Here is a 26100-nt window from a genome sequence, read left to right as displayed (position 1 = left end):
TTTAGAAGATTGAGGGGGGATCTTATAGAAACTTACAAAATTCTTAAGGGGTTGGACAGGCTAGATGCAGGAAGATTGTTCCCGATGTTGGGGAAGTCCAGAACAAGGGGTCACAGTTTAAGGATAAGGGGGAAATCTTTTAGGACCGAGATGAGGAAAACATTTTTCACACAGAGAGTGGTGAATCTGTGGAATTCTCTGCCACAGAAGGTAGTTGAGGCCAGTTCATTGGCTATATTTAAGAGGGAGTTAGATGTGGCCCTTGTGGCTAAAAGGATCAGGGGGTATGGAGAGAAGGCAGGTACAGGATACTGAGTAGGATGATCAGCCATGATCGTATTGAATGGCGGTGCAGGCTCGAAGGGCCGAATGGCCTACTCCTGCACCTATTTTCTATGTTTCTATGTTTTTGTAATGTGCATACCAGCTGTAGGTTGGTTTTGTAGGCGTTACCCCATATCTCCACACAGTAACTCAGATATGGCAATATGAGTGTATTATACAGAGTATGCAATGATTTGTGGTCCAGAACGTGACTTCATTTTCTGAATATTGCTATAGACTTTGCTTTGACGTGGTTTATATGTGGTTTCCAGCAGATTTTGTGGTCTAAGATCACGCCAAGAAATTTATTTTCATATACTCTTTCTATACTTAATGTGATCTATTTTCAATTGTACTTGAGAGTTTGTTTTATGTTTTCCGAATAGCATAATCTTTGTTTTGCTTAAATTTAGAGACAATTTGTTGACATCAAACCACTGTTTTAATGTACACAAAAAAGCTGGAGAAACTCAGCGGGTGCAGCAGCATCTAGGGAGCGAAGGAAATAGGCAACGTTTCGGGCCGAAACCCTTCTTAAGTCTGAAGAAGGGTTTCGGCCCGAAACGTTGCCTATTTCCTTTGCTCCCTAGATGCTGCTGCACCCGCTGAGTTTCTCCAGCTTTTTTGTGTACCTTCGATTTTCCAGCATCTGCAGTTCCTTCTTAAACGCTGTTTTAATGTATTCATTTCTGATGCGATGACCTCCAAAAGCTGCTTCAAATTGTCACCGGAACAAAAAATATTTGTATCACCGTCAAATATAATCAATTTCAGTATATTTGATACTTTGCATATGTCGTTAATGTATATTATGAAAAGCTTTGGACTTAACACAGACCCTTGACGTACTCCACAAGTTATGTTCATGTAAGTTGATTTATGTTCATCTATTTCTACAAATTGTTGCCTGTTTCTTAAATAGTTTCTCACCCAATCCAATCATGATGCCAAAGTAAAATGTCGTGATTTATGGTATCAAATGCTTTTTTTAAGTCTATGAATATTCCCACTGCAAGTTTTTTATTATCTATGCAATTTGTGATTTCCTCAATTAATTCCATTAGTGCAATGGATGTTGATCTGTCTGTCCGGAATACATATTGACTGTCGACCAAAAGCTTATCTTTTTCAAAGAAATTGTCAAGTCTTTCTGTAAAAGGTTTTTCAAGGATCTTGGAGAATTGGGAGAGTAAAGAATCAGGCCTGTAATTTGTGAAATGGTGTCTATCCCCAGTTTTATGTAATGGTATTACTTTTGCTCTTTTCATTTTGTTCGGAAATTTACCGGATTGAAAAGACAAGTTACAGATATGAGTTAATGGTTCTCCAATTTCTTCAATAACTTTTTTTATTATAATCATATCAATATCATTCCAATCAGTAGAGGATTTGCTTTTACATTTTCTTACAGTGTCTATGATTTATTTTCCTTCAACTGCTCTAAGAATGATAGAGCTAGTATTTCTATCGCAAAGATCAGTATCTGCCCCTTCTTTTGTTTCTGGGTCATTAATTTTTTTCTGCCAAATCTGGTCCCACATTTACAAAGAATTTGTTAAAACCATTAACCGCATCATCCCTATTATTTATTGTCTTGTCTTTCTCAATAAAATACTCAGGGTAGCCTGTATTTTTTGATCAATTTCTAATAATACTATTTAGCACTTTCCATAAACCTTTCATATTGTTTTTATTATTCTCTAATATTTTATTATAGGATTAAAATGACACTCAGAAGCACAGATCTCAATTATTTCATACCCAGAAAACTATGTGTCATTTCTTACAGTTCAAAGTTGAGTTGCCTGCAGACCACATTTGCCTCATGCATTGTCCAACTCTTCTTCTTCTTCTGGCAAATGGGTAGCTTTTCCGCGGTTTGATTAAAACTGAAAAAAACAACTCCTTGTGTCGAATTATCAGACTCGAAATGAACATTAGTTTGTCCTAGAATTGAAATAAAATTGATATGTTTACATACATGATAAGTTTACACATATGATTATTTGTGTGACCATTTATTACTATAGATGGTGGAACAGATTAGAAAGCAGCCTTTCAACTCTGGGTCCTTGTTTACATTCTAATTTATACTGAAGAAAGATCGGCTGATGTACTTCTGGATTCAGCTGTTAAAAACAAGGGAACTGAAGGCATCGGCCGATACCTCTGCAGTGGGTACACCTGTGGAGAGGCTGAATGGGAAGAGCCTGTACTTGGGGGTATTAGCTACAGGGAGAGGTTGGACAGACTTGGATTGTTTGGTCCAGATCCAGAGCCAGCAACATTATGGGGGACCCCTACCACCCCAGCAGCGGACTGTTCCAGCTGCTACGGTCAGGCAAACGCCTCCACTGTCATGCTGTGAAAACAGAGAGGATGAGACGGAGTTTCTTCCCACAGGCCATCAGGACTGTAAACTCTTATCTCACCAGGGACTAATTTACTGTACTAATTTACTGTTGTGTTGTGTCTTTTTAAAATTGTTGTTTTTTTCCTAACATGTAAATACTGATTTTGTTCTATTCTGTTCTGTAGTTTTTGCACAATCCACAGGCATTGGCACTTTCATTTCACTGCACACCTTGTTTGTGTATGTGACAAATAAAGTTGACGACTTGACTTGACTGGTCTGGATTTGTGGATTGTCCTGATGGAAGTATATACAATTCTGAGAGTCATACTGTAGATGGGGTGGCCAGGCAGAACTTTTCACCTAGGATGGAAACTCTAAATACTAAAGGGCATAGATTTAAAATGAGCGGGCCAAAGTTTAATGGAGATGTACAGGAGATGACTCTTTGGAGATCTCTCACGACCATAGGAGACCTTTCACGACCATACAGGTGACCCCTGGTGACATGTCATGGGTGACCTCTCATGACCATAGGAGACCTTTCACGACCATGGTCTCCTATGGTTGTGAGAGGTCTCCAAAGAGTTGTAGCATCTTTCTGGTTGCCACTGAATTTTCAACATGTTGAACATTTCGGCGACCTATCACGGGTGCCGGCTGTCACCTGTAAAGGTCGCGTAAGTGGGACAGGCCCTTTAGTGCTCGTGCAAGGATATACCTAGAACCAAATAGCGAGTGAGAGCAAGTAATAACAATGATTAGTTTCGCTTTAGGTCTTGGTCTATTATTGTCATGTGTGCTAAGATACAGTGAAAAGCTTTGATTTGTATGGTATCCACACAGATCAAATGTACCATATATAAATAAAATCGATCAAACTCAAGTACAATAAAGGGGGAAATACCGTGGGTGTAATATAGTTCTCAGCTTTGCAGCACATTGCAACGCACCAGTTCCATAGACAGGGTCTGATGTCTTCTTTGGGTGGAGGTGAGTTGGACAGTACTCCAGCTCATTGAAGGACCATCCAGAAGCCTGGTGACAGAGGTAGGGTTGACAACTGTCCCGTATTAGCCGGGACATCCCGTATATTGGGCTAAATTGGTTTGTCCCATACGGGACCGCCCTTGTCCCGTATTTGACTGCTACTACTCGGGTCGAGGGGACTGTCGGGTCAGAGCACCGCATCCGGCCCCCGCCTCACCCGTCCCGACGTAGTGCAGCCCGTGGAGTGCAGCAGCAGTACCTCGCCCGTGGCCCCGTCGGTCGGCAGCCCGGACAGCTGTCTGACCTTCGGACCTTCGCTTACCGCTGACACCACCGCCCCTCCTTCTCATGGCCAATCATCGGTTCATGATCTGGATGGGGTGCTGGACTGTGAGCATGATGTCGCACGGCCCGGGCCAAAACTCCTCAGCTGGCCCGCCGGCTGGGCTTTGTGTGCAGTCCAGCACCCGGGCCAACTCATCATTCACCCAGCCACGGCCGAGTCAGTCAACGAATTGCCGTTGGGAATTTGTCCCTTATTTTGACCTTTTGTCCTTTATTTAGGTTTGAGAAAGTTGGGAAGTTGAGGCAGTGGTGTGCCTTCTTGGCTGTCCCATCAATGTGGTTGATCCACCATTGGTAATATTAGCGTCAAGGAATTTGAAGCACTCGACCATTACCACTTCGGCATTACTGATGCTTGTACTCCACCTTGCTTCCTGAAGTCACTAATTAACTCCTTCATCCCTTTCGACTGTCAGTGTGCGCTTTCAAGCTCCTCTGCTGTAGGGGAACATGAAGAAGTTGGAATGGCCAGAGTGGTTCGTCATTTGATTGTGTCTGCTCTGTGTGATAGCCTGGACTACATCTACAACTCTCTGGAAATTATGGTGGTCTTGGACAGGACTGATCCTAAACCAAGCTGTGATGCAACTCTATTCATTGGAGTGCAGGAGGATGAGGGGTGATGTTACAGAAGTGTATAAAATCATGAGAGGAATAGATCAGGCGCACAGTCTCTTGCCCAAAATAGGGAAATCGAGGACCAGAGGACATAAGTTTGAAGGTGAAGGGGAAAGGAATCTGAGGGGTAACTTTTTCACACAATGGTGGTGTGTGGATGTATAGAACAAGCTGCCAGTGGAGGTAGTTGAGGCTGGGACTCTCCCAACATTTATGAAAGCTACATGGATAGGACAGGTTTGGAGGGATATGGACTAAACGCAGGCAGGTGGGACTAGTTTAGCTGGGACATGTTGGCCGATGTGGGCAAATTGGGCTGAAGGCCTGTTTCCACATTGTATAGTGATATGATTTCTATAGTCATAGCATCACACTCTATGACTATAATTTCTATATCACTGAAGTGCACCGCACGACTGCACTGTACATAGATGATTTAGAAACATAGAAACATAGAAAATAGGTACAGGAGTAAGCCATTTGGCCCTTTGAGCCAGCACCGCCATGATCATGGCTGATCATCCAAAATCAGTACCCTGTTCCTGCTTTTTCCCCATGCCCCTTGATTCCGTTGGCCCCTAGGGCTATATCTAACTCTCTCTTGAAAACATCCAGTGAAATGAAAATGTTTCTAATCATCTTTATCATTGCCATCAAGTTTGGCAGCATTTTTCTACTCAATTGGTGACGAGCTGCATGCAAATTTTTCATTGCAATTCTATACTTTTATTCTCACCTGATGAGCATTCTCCAAAGTGGGAGAACTTGTCACGATTCCTCTGACATTCAAAACTTTTCAGTTGGCAGTAAGACCTAAATCTTCGATTATTGGTTGAGCAGACTGGGGATTCAATCTTCGGACATTGATAAGGCACCTTGCACACACATTTCCCATGAAGGCATTTTTCCCAAGGTTGGCAGAAGACTTTCTGACATGATTTGTAGGTATAATTTTCATGTAAACAGTCCTCAGACAGTCTTTGTAGGCGAGCGACTGAAGTATTTGAAGTCTGTGGAATATCAAGATAGAAAATTACTATAACTATTTTTCAATGTTCAGTTTTTCCAACCATTCCTATTAAATCTTTGCCCTCTCACCCGAAATCTGTGTGTTTTGGTTCTTGCTTCCCCTACTCTTGGTATTCTGCACTTACCCGATCTATTCCTCTCATGATCTTATACACCTCGATAAGATCACCCCTTAAGAGGCTGTCCCACTGTGGCGACCTAATTGGCGAGCTTAGAAGAGTTTAGGAGAGTTTGAAAAAGTGTCATATTGAAGACCTCCTTGACTATGTTGAAAACTAGCTTTGAGTAACTACAACTAGCTACGGGGAAATTGGAAAATAGTGAAGACTGAAGACGATCTCCTTCGGCCTCCCTTCGACCTCCCTTCAACTATGATGAAGACTATCAATGACTACCTTCGATTACCTTCAAGTACCCTCGATTACCTATGAATAACATGCCGACCTACTACAACCTACTTCAAACCTCCGAGTAAAAAACTATTGATTTTTTCCATGGCGATCGTTTTTTACTCGCGAGCATTTTTAAGCATGTTGAAAAATACGCCACGACCTAGCTGAGGCCTCGAGTACGCGGGGACTACTCTTGAGCATGAAGAAGAGTTACAAAGACCTCCTAGGACCTCGTGTCGACCATGCTACGAGTATAAGTCGAGGGCAAACTCTTCCAAACTGGCCAATTAGGTCACCGCAGTGGGACAGGCCGTTTATCCTCCTGCGCTCCAAGGAATATAAACAGATTATAAGGTTGTATGGCATGGCTTAGAGTTTGAAATGGGATAGAATTCCTACATCAGTTTATACTTGTAGGCGGTTCTCCTTCAATAAATCTTAGACTTTCTAAAAAATCTATTTACCACATCAATAAACAAGGTGCCAGAGAGATGCGGCAGGTCAGGCAGCAGCTCTGGAGTGAAATGGACAGATAATGCCTTGGGCTGGAACCTGCTTCAAGACTGGAGTAGAGGACAATAGTTTGTGGTAAGAAGTGAGGGGAAAGGGTGGGAATTGTGCTGGGAAGTGACAGTGAATTCCGGTAAGGAGGAATGAATTAACAAATAAGTCAGGTGAGACAGAGAAGGGTGGATATTTAATTCTTTAGTTTAGTTTTGAGATACAGCACGGAAACAGGCCCTTTGGCCCACCGGTCCACGCTGACCAGCGATCCCCGCACATTAACACTATCCTACACCCACTAGCGACAATTTTACATTCATACCAAGCCAATTAACCTACAAACCTGTACGTCTTTGGAGCGTGGGAGGTCACCGAAGATCTCGGAGAAAACCCACGTGGTAGTGAGCTGCCAAATGAGGTAGCTGATGCAGGTACAATCACAAAGTTTAAAAAACATTTGGACAGGCACATGGATAGGACAGGTTTAGGGGGATATGGGCCAAATGCAGGCAGGCCGGACTAGTGTAGATGGGGCACGTTGGTCAAGTTGGGCCAAATGACTCCATTACGCTATCTAGATCTCCAAGGCCAAGGTTGAGAGATCCGTCTCGCGAGTGGACCCTTGGAAAGCATCATGGCCATGTTCTCAAAGGCTGAGTGAACCAGTGGGATGTAATTTTCAACCTCTCACGGTTGGTCCAAGGTCCTCACCAGACAAAGGACATGCAAGAAGATGAAGGTGACATGCTTCAATAACTACGGACCAGTGATACTCATGTCCATTGCAATGAAGTGCTTTAAGAAGTTGGTTTATGATGCATATCATGTCCTACCTCAGTAATTACTTTCAATTAATCTACCACTCCGACAGTTTGACAGTGGATGTGATCACACTCGCTCTCCAGCCTGTACTGGACCACGTGAAACTTGTAGGTCGGGCTGTTGTTCATCAACCTCAGCTTGGCATTCCACGCCATTGTCCCTTCCAAGCTGACACAAACTCAGGGAACTGGATCTCCGCTCATCTCTGTGCAACTGGATCCTCGACTTCCTCATCAGCAAACCTCAATCAACACTGATTGGCAACACCACCTCATCCTAGCAAACCAGGTTTAACTCAAGGCAGGCACAAAATACTGGAGTAACTCAGCAGGTGAGGCAGCATCTCTGGAGAGAAGGAATGGGCGACGTTTCGGGTCGAGACCCTCAGACTCAAGGCATACACTCAATCCCCTGCTTCTCCCTCTCCCTCTATACGCAGGCACAGCACCACCACCTTCTTCAAATTCACCAACAATACTAGTGTCATTGTACGCATAATGGGCTACATTGAATAAAAGCTCAGAGGGAGTTCAACAACTTGGTGAAAACAGGCAAGAAGAACACTCTTGCCTTCGACGTTAGCAACACCAGGAACTGATTGTTGACTTCAGCAAGGGAATGTTGGTGACCCATTAACCTGTTGTCATTGGTGCAATGGCTGTGCAAACGTCAACAAATTTAAGTTTCGAGGCGTACATATCTCTGAAAATCTGTCTTGGGCTCAGCACATTGATGTAATCACAAAGAAAGCTCTTTGCCCATTCTATTTCCTCAGATGCTTGAGATGATTTGGCATGTTGAATTTTCACAAGAGTACGGTAGAGATTGTAGACTGGTTGAACCAGTGTTGGTTTGGAAATTCAAATGCTCAAGAAGCAAGAGGCTGCAGGAAGTTTGGTTTGGTTTGGTTTGGTTTGGTTTGGTGATACAGCATAGAAACAGGCCCTTTGGCCCAATAAGCCCATGTGACAATCGATTCACACAAATTCTATCCCACTTTCTCATTTCCCATTGCATGCACATTATGGGGAATTTACAGAAGCCAACTCACATGGACATAGGAGGAAACCCATGCGGTCACAGGGGGAATGTGCAAACTCCACACAGTCAGCACCTGAGGTCAGGCTTGAACCCTGTTGTCTGGTGCTGTGAGGCAGCAGCTCGACCAGCTGCGCCACTGTGCCACCAAACTGGCGGGCAAATACTTATCCTTCGTGATATTGACTTTCCCAACATCGAAAGGATCCACAGGAATTTCAGCCTCAAGAAGGCAGCTAATATCATCATAGACCCACACCACCTTGCTGCTACCATCGGGAAAAAGGAACAGAAGCCAGAGAACCTAGTGTGGATGATACAGTGGGATTATATAGTGTGAACGGGTGACCAATGGTCAGCGTGGACTCGGTGGGCCGAGCGGCCTGTTTCCATTCTGTATCTCTTAGCTAAACTCTAAACTAAACCAAGACTAAGCAACATGGAAACATAAAACAGGAGCGTGAGGATGTCATTTGGGCCTTGTGAAGGGACAAGGAGGATGAGCATGATAGACACAGGCTGCTGGTGTAACTCAGCAGGTCAGGCAGCATCACCGGAGAAAAAGGATGGGCGACGGTTCGGGTCGGGAACCTTCTTCCGACTGGAGGATGAGGAGGAATTTCTTTAGCCAGAGGGCGGTGAATCTGTGGAATTCATAACCGCAGATGGCAATGGAGGCCAAGTCATTGGTATTTTTAAAGTAGGATAGTTTCTCTTGTGGCAGGATCTAGAAAAATGAGGAAATGATCCCATCTCCCTCTTTTGTTTTCCCCAGCCAATCTATCATCTACCTGCCTCTCTCTCCCAACTCCACCCCTCCCCCTTCCGACTCCATCTTTCCATCATCCTCCATCCATCACTTGCTAGCTCTTGTCCCATCACTCACCCTCTTTATCTTGTCTACCTCCTCGTGCCACCCAGTCCTAATGCAGGCCTTTGGCCCAACAATTCGGGCGGCAAGGCGGCGCAGCGGTAGAGTTGCTGCCTTACAGCGCTTGCAACGCCAGAGGCCCGGGTTCGATCCCGACTACAGGTGCTGCCTGTACGGAGTTTGTACGTTCTCCCCGTGACCTACGTCCATTTTCTCAGAGATCTTCGGTTTCCTCCCACACTCCAAAGACGTACAGTTTTGTAGGTTAATTGGCTTGGTGTAAGAGTAAATTGTCCTTAGTGTGTGTGGGGTAGTGTTAATGTGCGGGGATCGCTGGTCAGTGCGGACTCGGTGGGCCGAAGGGCCTGTTTCCGCGCTGTACCTCTAAACTAAAATAAAACTAAATTATTTCCCCCCCCCAGAGATGCTTCTTGACTACTGAGTTCCTCCAATACATTGCTTGTTGCTCCATATTCCAGCTATGGGTCATCAGTAGGAATTGTCCATTTAAAACAAAAATGAGGGGAGTTTTGCCTTGAAATATCCTTCCTCAGTGGGTGGTGAATGAAGAGTATTTGCATAATATTAAGGCAGGATTAGATCGATACTCGAAAAACAAATGGGTGAAGCGTCATGGTGGGAATCCGAAGTAAAATATTCACAGTCACAGATTGATGCAGGCCCTTCAGCCCAACTTATCCACACTGGCCAACAATGTCCCAGCTTCTCTAGTCCCACCTGCCCGCCTTTGGTCCATATCCCTCCAAACCTTGTCCTGTCCATGCATCAGTCTAGCTGTTTCTCAAGCGATGAGATAGTCCCAGCCTCAACCACCTCCTCTAGCAGCTTGTTCCATCCACCCACCAGCCTTTGTGTGAAAAAGCTATCCCTCGGATTCCTATTAAATCTTTTCCTCTTCACCTTAAACCTATGTCCTCTGGTCCTCGATTCCCCTACTCTGGGCAAGATACTCGGTGCATCTACCCGATCTGTTCCTCTCATGATTCTATACACCTCTATACACCCCTTCATCCTCCTGCACTCCAAGGAATAGAGACCCAGCCTGCTCAATCTCTGCCTATAACTCACATCCTCCAATGCAGCTGTAGGTCCTGAAATATCATTAAAATGATGCACAGAAGCACAGATTTCAAACCCAGAAAACTATGTGTAATTTATTACAGATCAAAGTTGAGTTGCCTGCAGACTACATTTGCCTCATGCATTGTCCACTTCTTCTTCTGGCAACCAGGCACTTTTTCTGCGGTTTTGATTCAAGCTGAGAAAAACAACCCCTTGTGTCGAATTGATTCACCTACTCTGGGCAGTTACAGCAGATTGCTGCGAAAGTTACAACAGATGAGCCATGATCTTACTGGATGGCAGGGCAGGCTGAAGTGACCTCCTCTTGCTCCCAATTCATGTGTTTGTACGTCCACAAATTCCTGAATATAATGTGGTGATTTGGTAAGATTGATGAGGGAAGGCATTTGGATGAGAGTACTTGGCTTTGGTAATTCGCTTGGAACTAGCCTGCACTTGTTTAGCTGCATCAAAAACTTTGGGTGCTCACGTGGATGTTTGGGCAGCTAGGACACCTTGGACACCAATGTTGCTGAGGATTCCCTGGGTATCAGAGCACTCCAAGAATGGATTATCTAACATATTACTGAAGGATAGGATCAAGCATCTGCCACCATCTTTTAACAACATAATGTTAATTGCAAACCCACCCTGCTAAGCCAATGTAATATTTTTGTCACCAATATAAAGTCAAAGATTCCTAATTCAAATTTGTATGGCTGCCTTGAAAAAATGGTTGTAAAAGCTGCCCAATATCCCATTAAAATACCTCATTAAAATTAAACCATTTAGTTCATAATGTCTCTCCATTCAATACATCAGTTCAGTCAAAGAGTCATAAAGTAATACAGTGTGGAAACAGGCCCTTCGGCCCAACTTTCCCACACTAGCCAACATGTCCCAGCTACACCAGTCCCACCTGCCCGCCTTTGGTCCGTATCTGTCCAAAGGGATTTGGTCCAAATCCCTCCAAAGTTTTCACTGACTTAAATCTCATTTGATAATTTCATGATATAACCACTGATGCTGGCTTCCCCTGTCTGACTGATTGATTGATTGATTGGAATTGAGTTAAAGATACAGCATGGAAACGGCCCTTCCATCCACTGAGTCCATGTGAACCATCAACCACCCATGCACACTATGTTCACACATTCACAACCACTCCCTGTACATTAAGGGCAATTTACTGAGGCTGATTAAGTTACACACCCAAGTGGCTTTGGGATGTGGGATGAAACTGGAGCACCCAAGAGATATTGTGCAAACTTCACACAGACAGCACCCGAGATCAGAGTCAAACCGGGTCTTTGGCATTGTCAGCCAATAGCTCTACCAGCTTCGCCACTGTGCTCCAGACTAGTATTTTTTCCTATTACTATCCTCCACATTATTTCTATGTTTACAAGTTTTGTGTTCAATGCATAACTTAAATGTCGGCGGCACGGTGGCGTTGCAGTAGAGCTACTGCCTTACAGCGCCAGAAACCCGGATCCGATCCTGTCTACGGGCGCTGTCTGTATGGAGTTTGTACGTTCTCCCCGTGACTTGTGTGGATTTTCTCCGAGATCTTCGGTTTTCCTCCCACACTCCAAAGGCGTCCAGGTTTGTAGGTTAATTGGCTTGGTAATAAATGTAAAATTGGCCCTAGTGTGTGTAAGATAGAGTTTGTGTGTGGGGATCGCTGGTCGGTGCGGACTCGGTGGGCTGAAGGGCCTGTTTCTGCACTGTATCTCTAAACTAAACTAGATACTAAATATGGCTCATGTGCTGAAGAATGACAGCGGTTTTATTGACAACCCTGGGTAAACACCACTTTGCACCTAAACCACCCCTTCTCCGGGCACTTTCCTTTGCAACCACAGGAAATGCTACACTTGTCGCTTTACCTCCCCCCCTTGTCTCCATTCAAGGAACCAGACAATCTTTCCTGGTGCGGCAGAGGTTCACCTGCACCTCCTCCAACCTCATCTATTGCATTCGTTGCTCTCCTTGTCAGCTGCTCTACATCGGTGAGACCAAGCGTCGGCTTGGCGATGGCCTCGCCCAATACCTCCGCTCAGTTCGCAATAACCAACTTGATCTCCTTGTGGCTCAGCACTTCAACTCCCCTTCCCATTCCGAATCCGACCTTTCTGTCCTGTGCCTCCTCCATGGCCAGAGTGAGGCCCTCCGGAAACTCGAGGAGCAGCTCCTCATATTTCGCTTGGGTAGTTTACACCCCAGTGGTATGAACATTGACTTCTCCAATTTCAGGTAGTCCTTGCTTTCTCCCTATTTCCCCTCCCCTTCCCAGCTCTCCCACAGCCCACTGTCTCCGCCTCTTCCTTTCTATTTCCCCCCCCCCCCCCCCCCCCCCCCACCCCCACATCAATCTGAAGAAAGATCTCGACCCGAAACGTCACCTATTCCTTCGCTCCATTGATGCTGCCTCACCCGCTGAGTTTCTCCAGCATTTATGTCTACCTTATGATTTCTCTAATTTCAGGTAGTCCCTACTTTCTCCCCCTCTCAGCCCTCAATCATATAATTATATAACCATATAACCATATAACAATTACAGCACGGAAACAGGCCATCTCGGCCTTTCAAGTCCGTGCCGAACACTTATTTTCCCCTAGTCCCATCTACCTGCACTCAGACCATAACCCTCCATTCCTTTCCCATCCATATACATATCCAATTTATTTTTAAATGATAAAATCGAACCTGCCTCTACCACTTCCACTGGAAGCTCATTCCACACCGCTACCACTCTCTGAGTAAAGAAGTTCCCCCTCATGTTATCCCTAAACTTCTGTCCCTTAATTCTGAAGTCATGTCCTCTTGTTTGAATCTTCCCTACTCTCAATGGGAAAAGCTTATCCACATCATCCCACTGTCTCCACCTCTTCCTTTCTTCCTCCCGCCCCCCACCCTCACATCAGTCTGAAGAAGGGTTTTGGCCCGAAACGTTGCCTATTTCCTTTGCTCCATAGATGCTGCCTCACCCGCTGTGTTTCTCCAACATTTTTGTCTACCTTCCCTCATTTTGAAAATCACCAATTGAGAATTTGTTTCCTGCTCCAAAATCATCACAAGTAAATGAATACTATCCTTTAAATTGCATCAACTCTAATTTGATCATTGGTTTATTATGAGTAAATTTTCACATGACTAATGAAAATGCATGTCAAGGCAATTGGTCAATTCATCAAATAACAGTTTAATCAAATCGTGGCTGCACATGTGCAAATATCCCTGAAGATGGCAGCACCAGCCAAAACAAGGCTTTGTTACAGTGCATTCCGAAAATATTCAGACCCCTTCACTCTTTTCACATTTTGTTACGTTGCAGCCTTATTCTAAAATTGATTCAATTCATTTTTTTATCATCCATCTACACACAATACCCCATAATATTAAAGCAAAATCATGTGTTTAGAAATGTTTGCAAAGTGATTAAAAATAAATAACTGAAATATCATATTTACATAAGCATTCAGACCTTTTGCTATGACACTCAAAATTGAGCATAGGTTCATCCCGTTTCCATTGATTATCTTTGAGATGTTTCCGGAACTTGATTGGAGTCCACCATTGGTAAATTAAATTGATTGTAAGTGATTTGGAAAGGCACACACACCTGTCCATATAAGGTCCCACAGTTGACAGTGCATGTCAAAGCAACAACCTAGCCATGAAGACAAAATAATTGTCCATAGACCTCCAAGACAGGATTGTGTCGAGACACAGATCTGCAGCATTGCAGGTCCCAAATAGCACAGTGGCCTCCGTCATTCTTAAATGGAAGAACTTTGGAACCACCAGGACTCTTCATAGAGCTGGCTGCCCAGCTAGACTGAGCCATCAGGGGAGAAAGGCCTTGGTCAGGGAGGTGACCAAGAACCCGATGGTCATTCTGACAAAACTCCAAAGTTCCCCTGTGGAGAAGGGAGAACCTTCCAGAAGGACAACTATATCTGCAGCACTCCACCAATCAGGCCTTTATGGTAGAGTGGCCAGATGGAAACCACTCCTCAGTAAAAGGCACATGACAGCCTGCTTGGAGTTTTCCAAAAGGCATGAGAAACTTTGGTCAGATTCTCTGGTCTGATGAAACCAAGATTGAACTCTTTGGCCTGAATGCCAAGCGTCATGTCTTGAGGAAACCAGGCACCGCTCATCACCTGACCAATACCATACCGACAGTGAAACATGGTGGTGGCAGCATCATGCTGTGGGGATGTTATTCAGCGGCAGGAACTGGGAGACTAGTCAGGATTGAGGGAAAGATGAACGGAGCAAAGTACAGTGAGATCCTTGATGAAAACCTGCTCCAGAGCGTTCAGGACAGACTGTTGTGGAGGTTCACCTTCCAACAGGACAACGACCCTAAGCACACAGCCAAGACAACGCAGGAGTGGCTTTGTGCCAAGTCTGTGAATGTCCTTGAGTGGCCCAGCCAGAGCCCGGACATGAACCCGATAGAACAAGGGCTGTGAGTATTTAAATCGAGTGCGGGGCTTTCTTTCACAGAGGCCCGGGAACCATTGGAGCGAGTGGAGGAAGGTCGATTACCGAAATCTGTAACGTTCCACACTCCATAGGGAGGGTTCTGGTGGAAGCCGCTGATTGGTGGAAGCAGACTAGAGGAAGCAGCTGATAGGGTGCAACCTCAGGTTAGCATTTCTGCTTTCTGGTTAAAGGTACAGTGTTTTTTGTTTATATAATAAAGGTACAGTTTAAAGGTCAAGAGGGAGCAGCTGTTGTGAGTCAGATACCTGCTGATTTCTCCCAGCAGTTTCTATTGTATTATACTTGTATCGGATCCAGGGTAAGGCGGGAGAATGACAGCCAGGGCAGTGTACTGTTCTGGATGTCAGATATGGGAGGTCATGGTGTCGGATGGCCCTCCAGATGTCCACATCTGCACCAGGTGCAATGAGATGGGGTTCCTAAGGGACCGTATTAGGATCCTGGAGCAGCAGCTCGATGACCTCTGTCTGGTCAGGGAGAGTGAGGCGGTCATAGAGGGGAGTTATAGGGAGGTGGTCACTCCAAAACCATGGGAGAGAGACATGTGGGTCACGCTAAGGAAGGGCAAGGGGCAGAGGCAGGGACGAGTGAGTACTCCAATGTCGGTACACCTCGCAAATAAGTACTCCTGTTTGAGTACAGATGGGGGTGACAGCCTGCCCGGGGGGTAACGACAGCGGACGGGCCTCCAGCACAGAGACTGGCCCTGTTGCTCCGAAAAGTAGGGACAAAAAGAAGAGGGCAATAGTAATTGGGGACTCTATTGTTAGGGGGTCGGATAGGTGATTCTGTGGACGCAGTCGGGAGACCAGGATGGTGGTCTGACTCCCTGGTGCCAAGGTCTCGGACTTGTCTCAACGCATCCAAGATATCCTTAAATCAGAGGGAGAGGAGCCTGAGGTCGTGGTACATATAGGTACCAATGACATAGGTAAAAAAAAGGGAAGAGGTCCTGAAGGGAGGATTTAGGGAGTTGGGAGGAGAGTTAAGGAAAAGGACCAAAAAGGTATCAATCCCAGGATTACTACCTGTGCCACGCGACAGTGAGAGTAGGAATGGAGCGAGGTGGAGGATAAATGCGTGGCTGAAAGACTGGTGCAGAGGGCAGGGATTCAAGTTTCTGGATCATTGGGACTTCTTTTGGGGAAGGTGGGACCTGTACAGAAAGGATGGGTTGCACTTGAACCAGAGGGGGAGATAATAAACAGAGAATAAGAGGCGGGGGGTTTCTTAAATGTGCATATTTTAATGCTAGGAGCATTGTAAGAAAGGTGGATGAGCTTAGAGTCTGGATAGACACCTGGAAGTATGATGTTGTGGCGATCAGTGAAACATGGTTGCAGGAGGGCTGTGATTGGAAACTAAATATTCCAGGATTTCGTTGCTTCAGGTGTGATAGAATTGGAGGGGCAAGAGGTGGAGGTGTTGCATTGCTAGTCAGGGAAGATATTACAGCAGTGCTTTGGCAGGATAGATTGGAGGGCTCATCTAGGGAGGCTATTTGGGTGGAACTGAGAAGTGGGAAAGGTTTAGCAACACTTATAGGGGTGTATTATAGACCGCCAAATGGGGATCGAGAATTGGAAGAGCAAATATGTAAGGAGATAGCAGATATTAGTAGTAAGCACAAGGTAGTGATTGTGGGAGATTTCAACTTTCCACACATAGACTGGGAAACACATTCTGTAAATGGGCTGGATAGGTTGGAGTTTGTAAAATGTGTGCAGGATAGTTTTTTGCAGCAATACATAGAGGTACCTACTAGAGGAGGGGCAGTGCTGGACCTCCTGTTAGGAAATGAGACGGGACAGGTGGCGGAGGTATGCGTTGGGGAGCACTTCGGGTCCAGTGATCACAATACCATTAGTTTCAATATAATTATGGAGAGGGTCAGAACTGGACCTAGGGTTGAGATTTTTGATTGGAGAAAGGCTAACTTTGATGAGATGCGAAATGATGTAAAAGGAGTGAACTGGGACATTTTGTTTTATGGGAAGGATGTAGCAGAGAAATGGAGGACATTTAAAGGGGACATTTTGAGAGTACAGAATCTTTATGTTCCTGTTCGGTTGAAAGGAAACAGTAAAAATTGGAAAGACCCTGGTTTTCTAGGAAAATTGGACATCTTGTTCGGAAAAAGAGGGAGATCTACAATAATTATAGGCAGAATGAAGTAAATGAGGTGCTTGAGGAATATAAGGAATGTAAAAAGAATCTTAAGAAAGAAATTAGAAAAGCTAAAAGAAGATATGAGGTTGCTTTGGCAAGTAAGATGAAAGTAAATCCAAAGGGTTTCTACAGCTATATTAATAGCAAAGGATAATGAGGGATAAAATTGGTCCATTGGAGAGACAGAGTGGACAGCTATCTGCAGAGCCAAAAGAGATGGGGGAGATATTGAACAATTTATTTTCTTCGGTATTCACCAAGGAGAAGGATATTGAATTATGTGAGGTAAGGGAAACTAGTAGAGTAGCTATGGATACAATGAGTTTCAAAGTAAAAGAAGTACTGACACTTCTGAAAAATATAAAAGTGGATAAGTCTCCAGGTCCCGACAGGATATTCCCTAGGTCATTGAGGGAAGTTAGTGTAGAAATAGCCAGGGCTATGACAGAAATATTTCAAATGTCATTAGAAACGGGAATAGTCCCCGAGGATTGGCGTACTGCGCATGTTGTTCCATTGTTTAAAAAGAGTAAACCTAGCAATTATAGACCTGTTAGTTTGACTTCAGTGGTGGGAAAATTAATGGAAAAGATACTTAGAGATAATATATATAAGCATCTGGATAAACAGGTATTCACCAAGGAGAACAGTCTGATTAGGAACAGTCAACATGGATTTGTGCCTGGAAGGTCATGTTTGACTAATCTTCTTGAATTTTTTGAAGAGGTTACTATGGAAATTGACTAGGGTAAAGCATTGGATGTTGTCTTATATGGACTTTAGTAAGGTTCCTCATGGAAGCTTGGTCTTTATTCTCTGGAGCGCAGAAGGTTAAGGTGGGACTTGATAGAGGTCTTTAAAATGATGAGAGGGATAGACAGAGTTGATGTGGACAAGCTTTTCCCTTTGAGAATAGGGAATATTCAAACAAGAGGACATGACTTCAGAATTAAGGGACAGAAGTTTAGGGGTAACATGAGGGGGGACTTCTTTATTCAGAGAGTGGTAGCGGTGTGGAATGAGCTTCCAGTGGATGTGGTGGAGGCAGGTTCGTTGGTATCATTTAAAAATAAATTGGATAGGCATATGGATGAGAAGGGAATGGAGGGTTATGGTATGAGTGCAGGCAGGTGGGACTAAGGGAAAATAATTGTTCGGCACGGACTTGTAGGGCCGAGATGGCCTGTTTCCGTGCTGTAATTGTTATATGGTTATATGGTTCTGGGACCTGAAAATAGCTGTGCATCGACGCTCCCCATCCAACCTGGCAGAGCTTGAGAGGATTTGCAGAGAAGAATGGGAGAAATTACCCAAATATAGGTGTGCCAAGCTTGTAGAGTCATACCCAAGAAGACTTGAGGCTGTAATCGCTGCCAAAGGTGCCTCAACAAAGAACTGAGTAAAGGGTCTGAATACTTATGTAAATGTGATATCTCAGTTTTTTTTTTAAATTACTTTGCAAAAATTTCTAAACACCATTTCTAAACAATTTCATATAATTATAATGGGGTATTGTGTGTAGATTGATGATAGATTTTAGAATAAGGCTGTAACGTAAAGAAATCTGGAAAAAGTGAAGGGGTCTGCATACTTTCTGAATGCACTGTATATACTCAATACCTAACTGCTGAAGGCCTTCTATACTCAATACCTGACTCATGAAGGTCTTCCATATTCATACCTGGCTGATCAAATCAAATCAAATTTATTTATAAAGCACATTTAAAAACAACCCACGTTGACCGAAGTGCTTTGCAAACCAGAGCAGGTAGCTAAAATCACAAAAAGAAACAGACACACACAGGAATGCACACTGCTACAAATAATCAACTCAAAGACACAAAACAAAGATCAGCCACATCAGGGGGATTCAAACGCTAGTGAATAAAAATAAGTTTTGAGCCTGGACTTAAAAGAGTCGATGTAGGGGGCAGATCTGATAGGGAGGGGGATGCTGCTCCACAGTCTAGGGGCCGCAACTAACTCTAGGTCACCCCTGAGCTTAAGTTTAGACCACTGGACAGCCAGGAGCCCCCAAGTCAGCCGACCTGAGGGACCTGGAGGTAGAGCAAGGGGTAAGGTGGTCTGTGACATAGGGGGAATGCTGATGAAGGCCTTTGATACTCAATACCTGGCTGATAAAGGCAAGCATACCACACACCTGCTTGACCAATCTACCTGTGTTCTCACTTTCAGGGAGTTATGGACTTGGAGCTCAAGATCCCTCTGTTCATCAACACTGTTGGGGGGTCTTGCTGTAAACTGTTCACCTTCCCTTTACATTCCAAAAGCGCAACACTTTACACTTGCTCAGATTAAACTCAATCTGCCACTTCTCCGCCCCGATATACAACGGATCTATAACCCTCTGCATCCTTTGATAGTGTTCCTCACTATTTGCATCTTCACTAATCTTGGTATTATCTGAAAACTTACCAGCTAACCCATCTGCATTTACGTTCATCGACACAAAATGCTGGAGTAACTGAGCGGGATAGGCAGTATCTCTAGAAAGAAGGAATGGGTGATGTTTCGGGTCGATACCCTTAGGGTCGATAATCAAAGATGCTGCCAGTCCTGCTGTTACTCCAGCATTTTCTGCCTATCTTCGGTTTAAACCAACATCTGCAGTTCTTTCCGATTCATTTATGTTCAAGTTATTTATATATATCACAAATAACGGAAGATCTAGCAGATATCAATGTGGAGCACCACTGGTCACAGACCTCCAGTCAGAATAGAACCCATCCACAATAACCCAACATATTGCTGGGTATCTTCTGTGGATAAACCAGCTATGAATGCAATGGACCCCATGCATCTTAATCTTTTGAATCAGCTATCATATGGAGTTTTATCAAATGCCGTGCTGACTATATCCTCACCATCTCAATCAGAGAGTCATAGACTCACTGAGTTGGACAGTGTGGAAACAGGGCCATTGGCCCAACTTGTCCATGCTGGCCAAGATGCCCCTTATACACTAGTCCCGTTAGCATTAGAGCCGCTGCCATCCAGCGCAGAGACCCGGGTTGGAGGTTTCAATGTTTCAAGGTCAGTTTATTGTCACATGTACCAATTAAGGTGCAGTGAAATTCAAATTACTGACCATGTGAGTTGTCTGTACGGACTTTGTAAATTTTACCCACTTTGGCTCAAATAGAAACATAGAAACATAGAAATTAGGTGCAGGAGTAGGCCATTTGGCCCTTCGAGCCTGCACCACCATTCAATATGATCATGGCTGATCATCCAACTCAGTATCCCGTACCTGCCTTCTCTCCATACCCTCTGATCCCCTTGGCCATAAGGGCCACATCTAACTCCCTCTTAAATATAGCCAATGAACTGGCCTCAACTACCCTCTGTGGCAGAGAGTTCCAGAGATTCACCACTCTCTGTGTGAAAAAAGTTCTTCTCATCTCGGTTTTAAAGGATTTCCCCCTTATCCTTAAGCTGTGACCCCTTGTCCTGGATTCCCTAACATCGGGAACAATCTTCCTGCATCTAGCCTGTCCAACCCCTTAAGAATTTTGTAAGTTTCTATAAGATCCCCTCTCAATCTCCTAAATTCGAGAGAGTATAAACCAAGTCTATCCAATCTTTCTTCATAAGACAGTCCTGACATCCCAGGAATCAGTCTGGTGAACCGTCTCTGCACTCCCTCTATGGCAATAATGTCCTTCCTCAGATTTGGAGACCAAAACTGTACGCAATACTCCAGGTGTGGTCTCACCAAGACCCTGTACAACTGCAGTAGATCCTCCCTGCTCCTATACTCAAATCCTTTTGCAATGAAAGCTAACATACCATTCGCTTTCTTTACTGCCTGCTGCACCTGCATGCCTACCTTCAATGACTGGTGTACCATGACACCCAGGTCTCGCTGCATCTCCCCCTTTCCCAATCGGCCACCATTTAGATAATAGTCTGCTTTCCCGTTTTTGCCACCATAATGGATAACCTCACATTTATCCACATTATACTGCATCTGCCAAACATTTGCCCACTCACCCAGCCTATCCAAGTCACCTTGCAGTCTCCTAGCATCCTCCTCACAGCTAACACTGCCCCCCAGCTTAGTGTCATCCGCAAACTTGGAGATATTGCCTTCAATTCCCTCATCCAGATCATTAATATATATTGTAAATAGCTGGGGTCCCAGCACTGAGCCTTGCCGTACCCCACTAGTCACTGCCTGCCATTGTGAAAAGGACCCGTTTACTCCTACTCTTTGCTTCCTGTTTGCCAGCCAGTTCTCTATCCACATCAATACTGAACCCCCAATGCCTTGTGCTTTAAGTTTGTATACTAATCTCTTATGTGGGACCTTGTCGAAAGCCTTCTGGAAGTCCAGATACACCACATCCACTGGTTCTCCCCTATCCACGCTACTAGTTACATCCTCGAAAAATTCTATAAGATTCGTCAGACATGATTTACCTTTCGTAAATCCATGCTGACTTTGTCCAATGATTTCACCACTTTCCAAATGTGCTGCTATCCCATCTTTAATAACTGACTCTAGCAGTTTCCCCACTACCGATGTTAGACTAACTGGTCTGTAATTCCCCATTTTCTCTCTCCCTCCCTTCTTAAATAGTGGGGTTACGTTTGCTACCCGCCAATCTTCAGGAACTACTATATGTACCTATATGTACCACGACCTCAGGCTCCTCTCCCGCTGATTTCAGGATATCTTGGATGCATTGAGACACGTCCGAGACCTTGGCACCAGGGAGGCAGTCCACCATCCTGGTCTCCCGACTGCGTCCACAGAATCACCTATCTGACCCCCTAACAATAGAGTCCCCAATTACTATTGCCCTCTTCTTTTTGTCCCTAACTTCAGGAGTAACAGGGCCAGTCTCTGTGCTGGAGGCCCGTCCGCTCTCGCAACCCCCGGGCAGGCTGTCACCCCCATCCATACTCAAACATGAGTACTTATTTGCAAGGTGTACCGACATTGGAGTACTCACTCTTCCCTGCCTCTGCCCCTTGCCCTTCCTTAGCGTGACCCACATGTCTCTCTCCCATGGTTTTGGAGTGACCACCTCCCTATAACTCCCCTCTATGACCTCCTCACTCTCCCTGACCAGACAGAGGTCATCGAGCTGTTGCTCCAGGATCCTAATACGGTCCCTTAGGAGCCCCATCTCGCTGCACCTGGTGCAGATGTGGACGTCTGGAGGGCCATCCGACACCATGACCTCCCACATCTGACATCCAGAACAGTACACTGCTCTGACTGTCATTCTCCCGCCTTACCCTGGATCCGATACAAGTACAATACAATAGAAACTGCTGGGAGAAATCAGCAGGTATCTGACTCACAACAGCTGCTCCCTCTTGACCTTTAAACTGTACCTTTATTATATAAACAAAAAGCACTGTACCTTTAGCCCACTGTACCCTTGGCTCACTGTACCTTTAGGCTCACTGTACCTTTACTAAAGCACTGTACCTTTAACCAGAAAGCAGAAATGCTAACCTGAGGTTGCACCCAATCAGCTGCTTCCTCTAGTCTGCTTCCACCAATCAGCGGCTTCCACCAGAACCCTCCCTATGGAGTGTGGAACGTTACAGATTTCAGTAATTGACCTTCCTCCACTCGCTCCAACGGTTCCCGGGCCTCTGTGAAAGAAAGCCCCGCGCTCGGTTTAAATACTCACAGCCCTTGTTCTATCGGGTTCAAGTCCGGGCTCTGGCTGGGCCACTCAAGGACATTCACAGACTTGTCACGAAGCCACTCCTGCGTTGTCTTGGCTGTGTGCATAGGATCGTTGTCCTGTTGGAAGGTGAACCTCCACAACAGTCTGTCCTGAATGCTCTGGAGCAGGTTTTCATCAAGGATCTCACTGTACTTTGCTCCGTTCATCTTTCCCTCAATCCTGACTAGTCTCCCAGTTCCTGCCGCTGAATAACATCCCCACAGCATGATGCTGCCACCACCATGTTTCACTGTCGGTATGGTATTGGTCAGGTGATGAGCGGTGCCTGGTTTCCTCAAGACATGACGCTTGGCATTCAGGCCAAAGAGTTCAATCTTGGTTTCATCAGACCAGAGAATCTGACCAAAGTTTCTCATGCCTTTTGGCAAACTCCAAGCGGGCTGTCGTATGCCTTTTACTGAGGAGTGGTTTCCATCTGGCCACTCTGCCATAAAGGCCTGATTGGTGGAGTGCTGCAGATATAGTTGTCCTTCTGGAAGGTTCTCCCTTCTCCACAGGAGAACTCTGGAGTTTTGTCAGAGTGACCATCAGGTTCTTGGTCACCTCCCTGACCAAGGCCTTTCTCCCTGATGGCTCAGTCTGGCCGGGCAGCCAGCTCTATGAAGAGTCCTGGTGGTTCCAAAGTTCTTCCATTTAAGAATGACGGAGGCCACTGTGCTATTCGGGACCCGCAATGTTGCAGATCTGTGTCTCGACACAATCCTGTCTTGGAGGGCTATGGACAATTCTTTTGTCTTCATGGCTAGGTTGTTGCTCTGACATGCACTGTCAACTGTGGGACCTTCCAAATCACGTACAATCAATTTAATTTACCAATGGTGGACTCCAATCAAGTTCCGGAAACATCTCAAAGATAATCAATGGAAACGGGATGAACCTATGCTCAATTTTGAGTGTCATAGCATTGAGTGTCATCGTACCTGCCTTCTCTCCATACCCTCTGATCCCCTTGGCCATAAGGGCCACATCTAACTCCCTCTTAAATATAGCCAATGAACTGGCCTCAACTACCCTCTGTGGCAGAGAGTTCCAGAGATTCACCACTCTGTGTGTGAAAAAAGTTCTCCTCATCTCGGTTTTAAAGGATTTCCCCCTTATCCTAAACTGTGACCCCTTGTCCTGGACTTTCCCAACATCGGGAACAATCTTCCTGCATCTAGCCTGTCCAACCCCTTAAGAATTTTGTAAGTTTCTATAAGATCCCCCCTCAATCTCCTAAATTCTAGAGAGTATAAACCAAGTCTATCCAGTCTTTCTTCATAAGACAGTCGTGACATCCCAGGAATCAGTCTGGTGAACCTTCTCTGCACTCCCTCTATGGCAATAATGTCCTTCCTCAAATCCCTTAAACCCTTTCCTATCCACATAACTGGTCTGTTTAAGAAAGAACTGCAGATGCTGGTAAAATCGAAGGTAGACATAAATGCTGGAGAAACTCAGCGGGTGAGACAGCGTCTATGGAGCGAAGGAATGGGTGACGTTTCGGGTCGAGATCTTTCTTCAGACTGATGTGGGGGTGGGGTGGGGGGGGGGGGGGGGAAGAAGAAAGGAAGAGGCGGAGACAGTGGGCTGTAGGAGAGCTGGGAAGGGGAGGGGAAAGAGGGAGAAAGCAATGACTACCTGAAATTGGAGAAGCAAATGTTCATACCGCTGGGGTGTAAACTACCCAAGCGAAATATGAGGTGCTGCTCCTCCAATTTATGGTGGGCCTCACTCTGGCCATGGACGAGGCCCAGGACAGAAAGGTTGGTTTCAGGATGGGAGGGGGAGTTAAAGTGCTGAGCCACCGGGAGATCAGGTTGGTTATTGCAAACTGAGCGGAGGTGTCGGTCAAAGCGATTGCCAAGCCTAAGCTTGGTCGTACACATAACTGGTCTAATGCCTTTCAAATGTTATTAAACCTGTCTCAACTACTTCTCGTACTCTCATTCTGAAAAAAAAGGATCCTGACCTGAAACATCACCTATCCATGTCTTCCATAGACATATTCTCGGGCAGCACACTGGCACAGCGGTAGAGTTGCTGCTTCACAGCGCCAGAGATCCGGGTTCAATCCTAACTACGGGTGCTGTTTGTGTGGAGTTTGTATGTGTTCCCTGTGACTGTGTGGGTTTTCACCGGGTGCTCCGGTTTTCGCCCACACTCTAAAGTGCATGTGTGTCGGTTAATTGGCTACTGTAGATTGTAAATTGTCCCTGCTATGTAGGATAGAGCTAGTGTATGGGGTGACCACTGGTCGGCGTGGACTCGTTGGGCCAAAGGGCCAGTTTCCATGCTGTATCTCTAAAGTCTAAAGTAAAGTCTAAATTGAGGTTCCCCAGCATTTTGTGTCTAATTAAATCTATCCCATCTCACCTTAAACCCATATCCTCTAGTTCTTGCTTCCACTGCACTGGAAAAAAGAGTCTATGTATTCACCCTATCTAGTCCCCTCGTGGTTTGATACACCTCTATAAGAGAACTCCTCAGCCTCCTGCAGTCCTAAGAGAGACAAAAAATGATGGAGTAAAGGGCCTGTCCCACTTTCACAACCTAATTCACAACCTTTTTTACTCGTGGACATTTTTCATCATGCTAGAAAAATGCCCCGACCTACTTGATGCCACGAGTACCTACGACTAACATCATGGCCTGCTACGGTCTACCTACGAACTCCTACGACCTCATGACAACCATGCTGTGAGTATGAGTCAAGGGCAAACTCGGCAGAGGTTGTGAATTAGGTCGTGAAAGTGAGACAGGTCCTTTACTCAGCAGCATCTCTGGAGAAAAACAATAGGTGACGTTTCGGGTCGAGACCCTTCTTCAGACTGCTCAAGTGCTAGCCTGTCCAATTTCTCCCTATAGTTCATGACCTTAAGACCTAGCAACATCCTCATAAATCTTCTCTGCATTCTTTCCAACGTAATACATATCCCTTCATACACTCTTAAAATCTTTTTGGAATCTCTTTAATCATACCTGCCAGAGCCATTTCATGCCTCCTTTTCCGTCTTGGTTCTATTATCCTCCAGGGAAACCTTGATCCGAGCTGTCTTGACCTAATGCCTCATTCTTTCTCCTGACCAGAGCCTCAATTTCTATGGTCATCCAGGGTTCCACCTTGCCATGCCCTTTACTCTAACGGGAATATGCTTACCTTAAACTCTCACTATCAACCTTTAAGAAGCAAAACAATTTCAAGACATCTCTTTGCTCACTTACAACCTACTCCAATCATCTTTTGCGAGTTTCTATGTAATAACATCAAAATTGGCCTTGTACCATTTCTGAACTTTAACTTATGGACTAGCCCTGTCCTTATCCAACTCC

At 45.1% G+C, this 26100-nt stretch overlaps 1 protein-coding gene across 6 annotated transcripts in view; it reads right to left on the bottom strand.

Annotated features, from left to right (window-relative positions):
• Window positions 1-26100, bottom strand: part of cfi (complement factor I) — a 100177-nt gene that overhangs the window by 42354 nt on the left and 31723 nt on the right. For all 6 annotated transcript variants that reach the window (XM_055644483.1, XM_055644492.1, XM_055644502.1 and 3 more), the window contains 2 exons: window positions 5367-5640; window positions 2112-2271 (listed from right to left, as the gene is read on the bottom strand). In XM_055644483.1, the coding sequence (XP_055500458.1) occupies window positions 2112-2271; window positions 5367-5640 (434 nt within the window). The remainder of the gene's footprint in view (window positions 1-2111; window positions 2272-5366; window positions 5641-26100) is intronic.

Source organism: Leucoraja erinacea, chromosome 1, assembly GCF_028641065.1.
Source record: "Leucoraja erinacea ecotype New England chromosome 1, Leri_hhj_1, whole genome shotgun sequence".
NCBI lineage: Eukaryota > Metazoa > Chordata > Chondrichthyes > Rajiformes > Rajidae > Leucoraja > Leucoraja erinaceus.
This window is presented reverse-complemented; position numbering and strand designations above follow the sequence as displayed.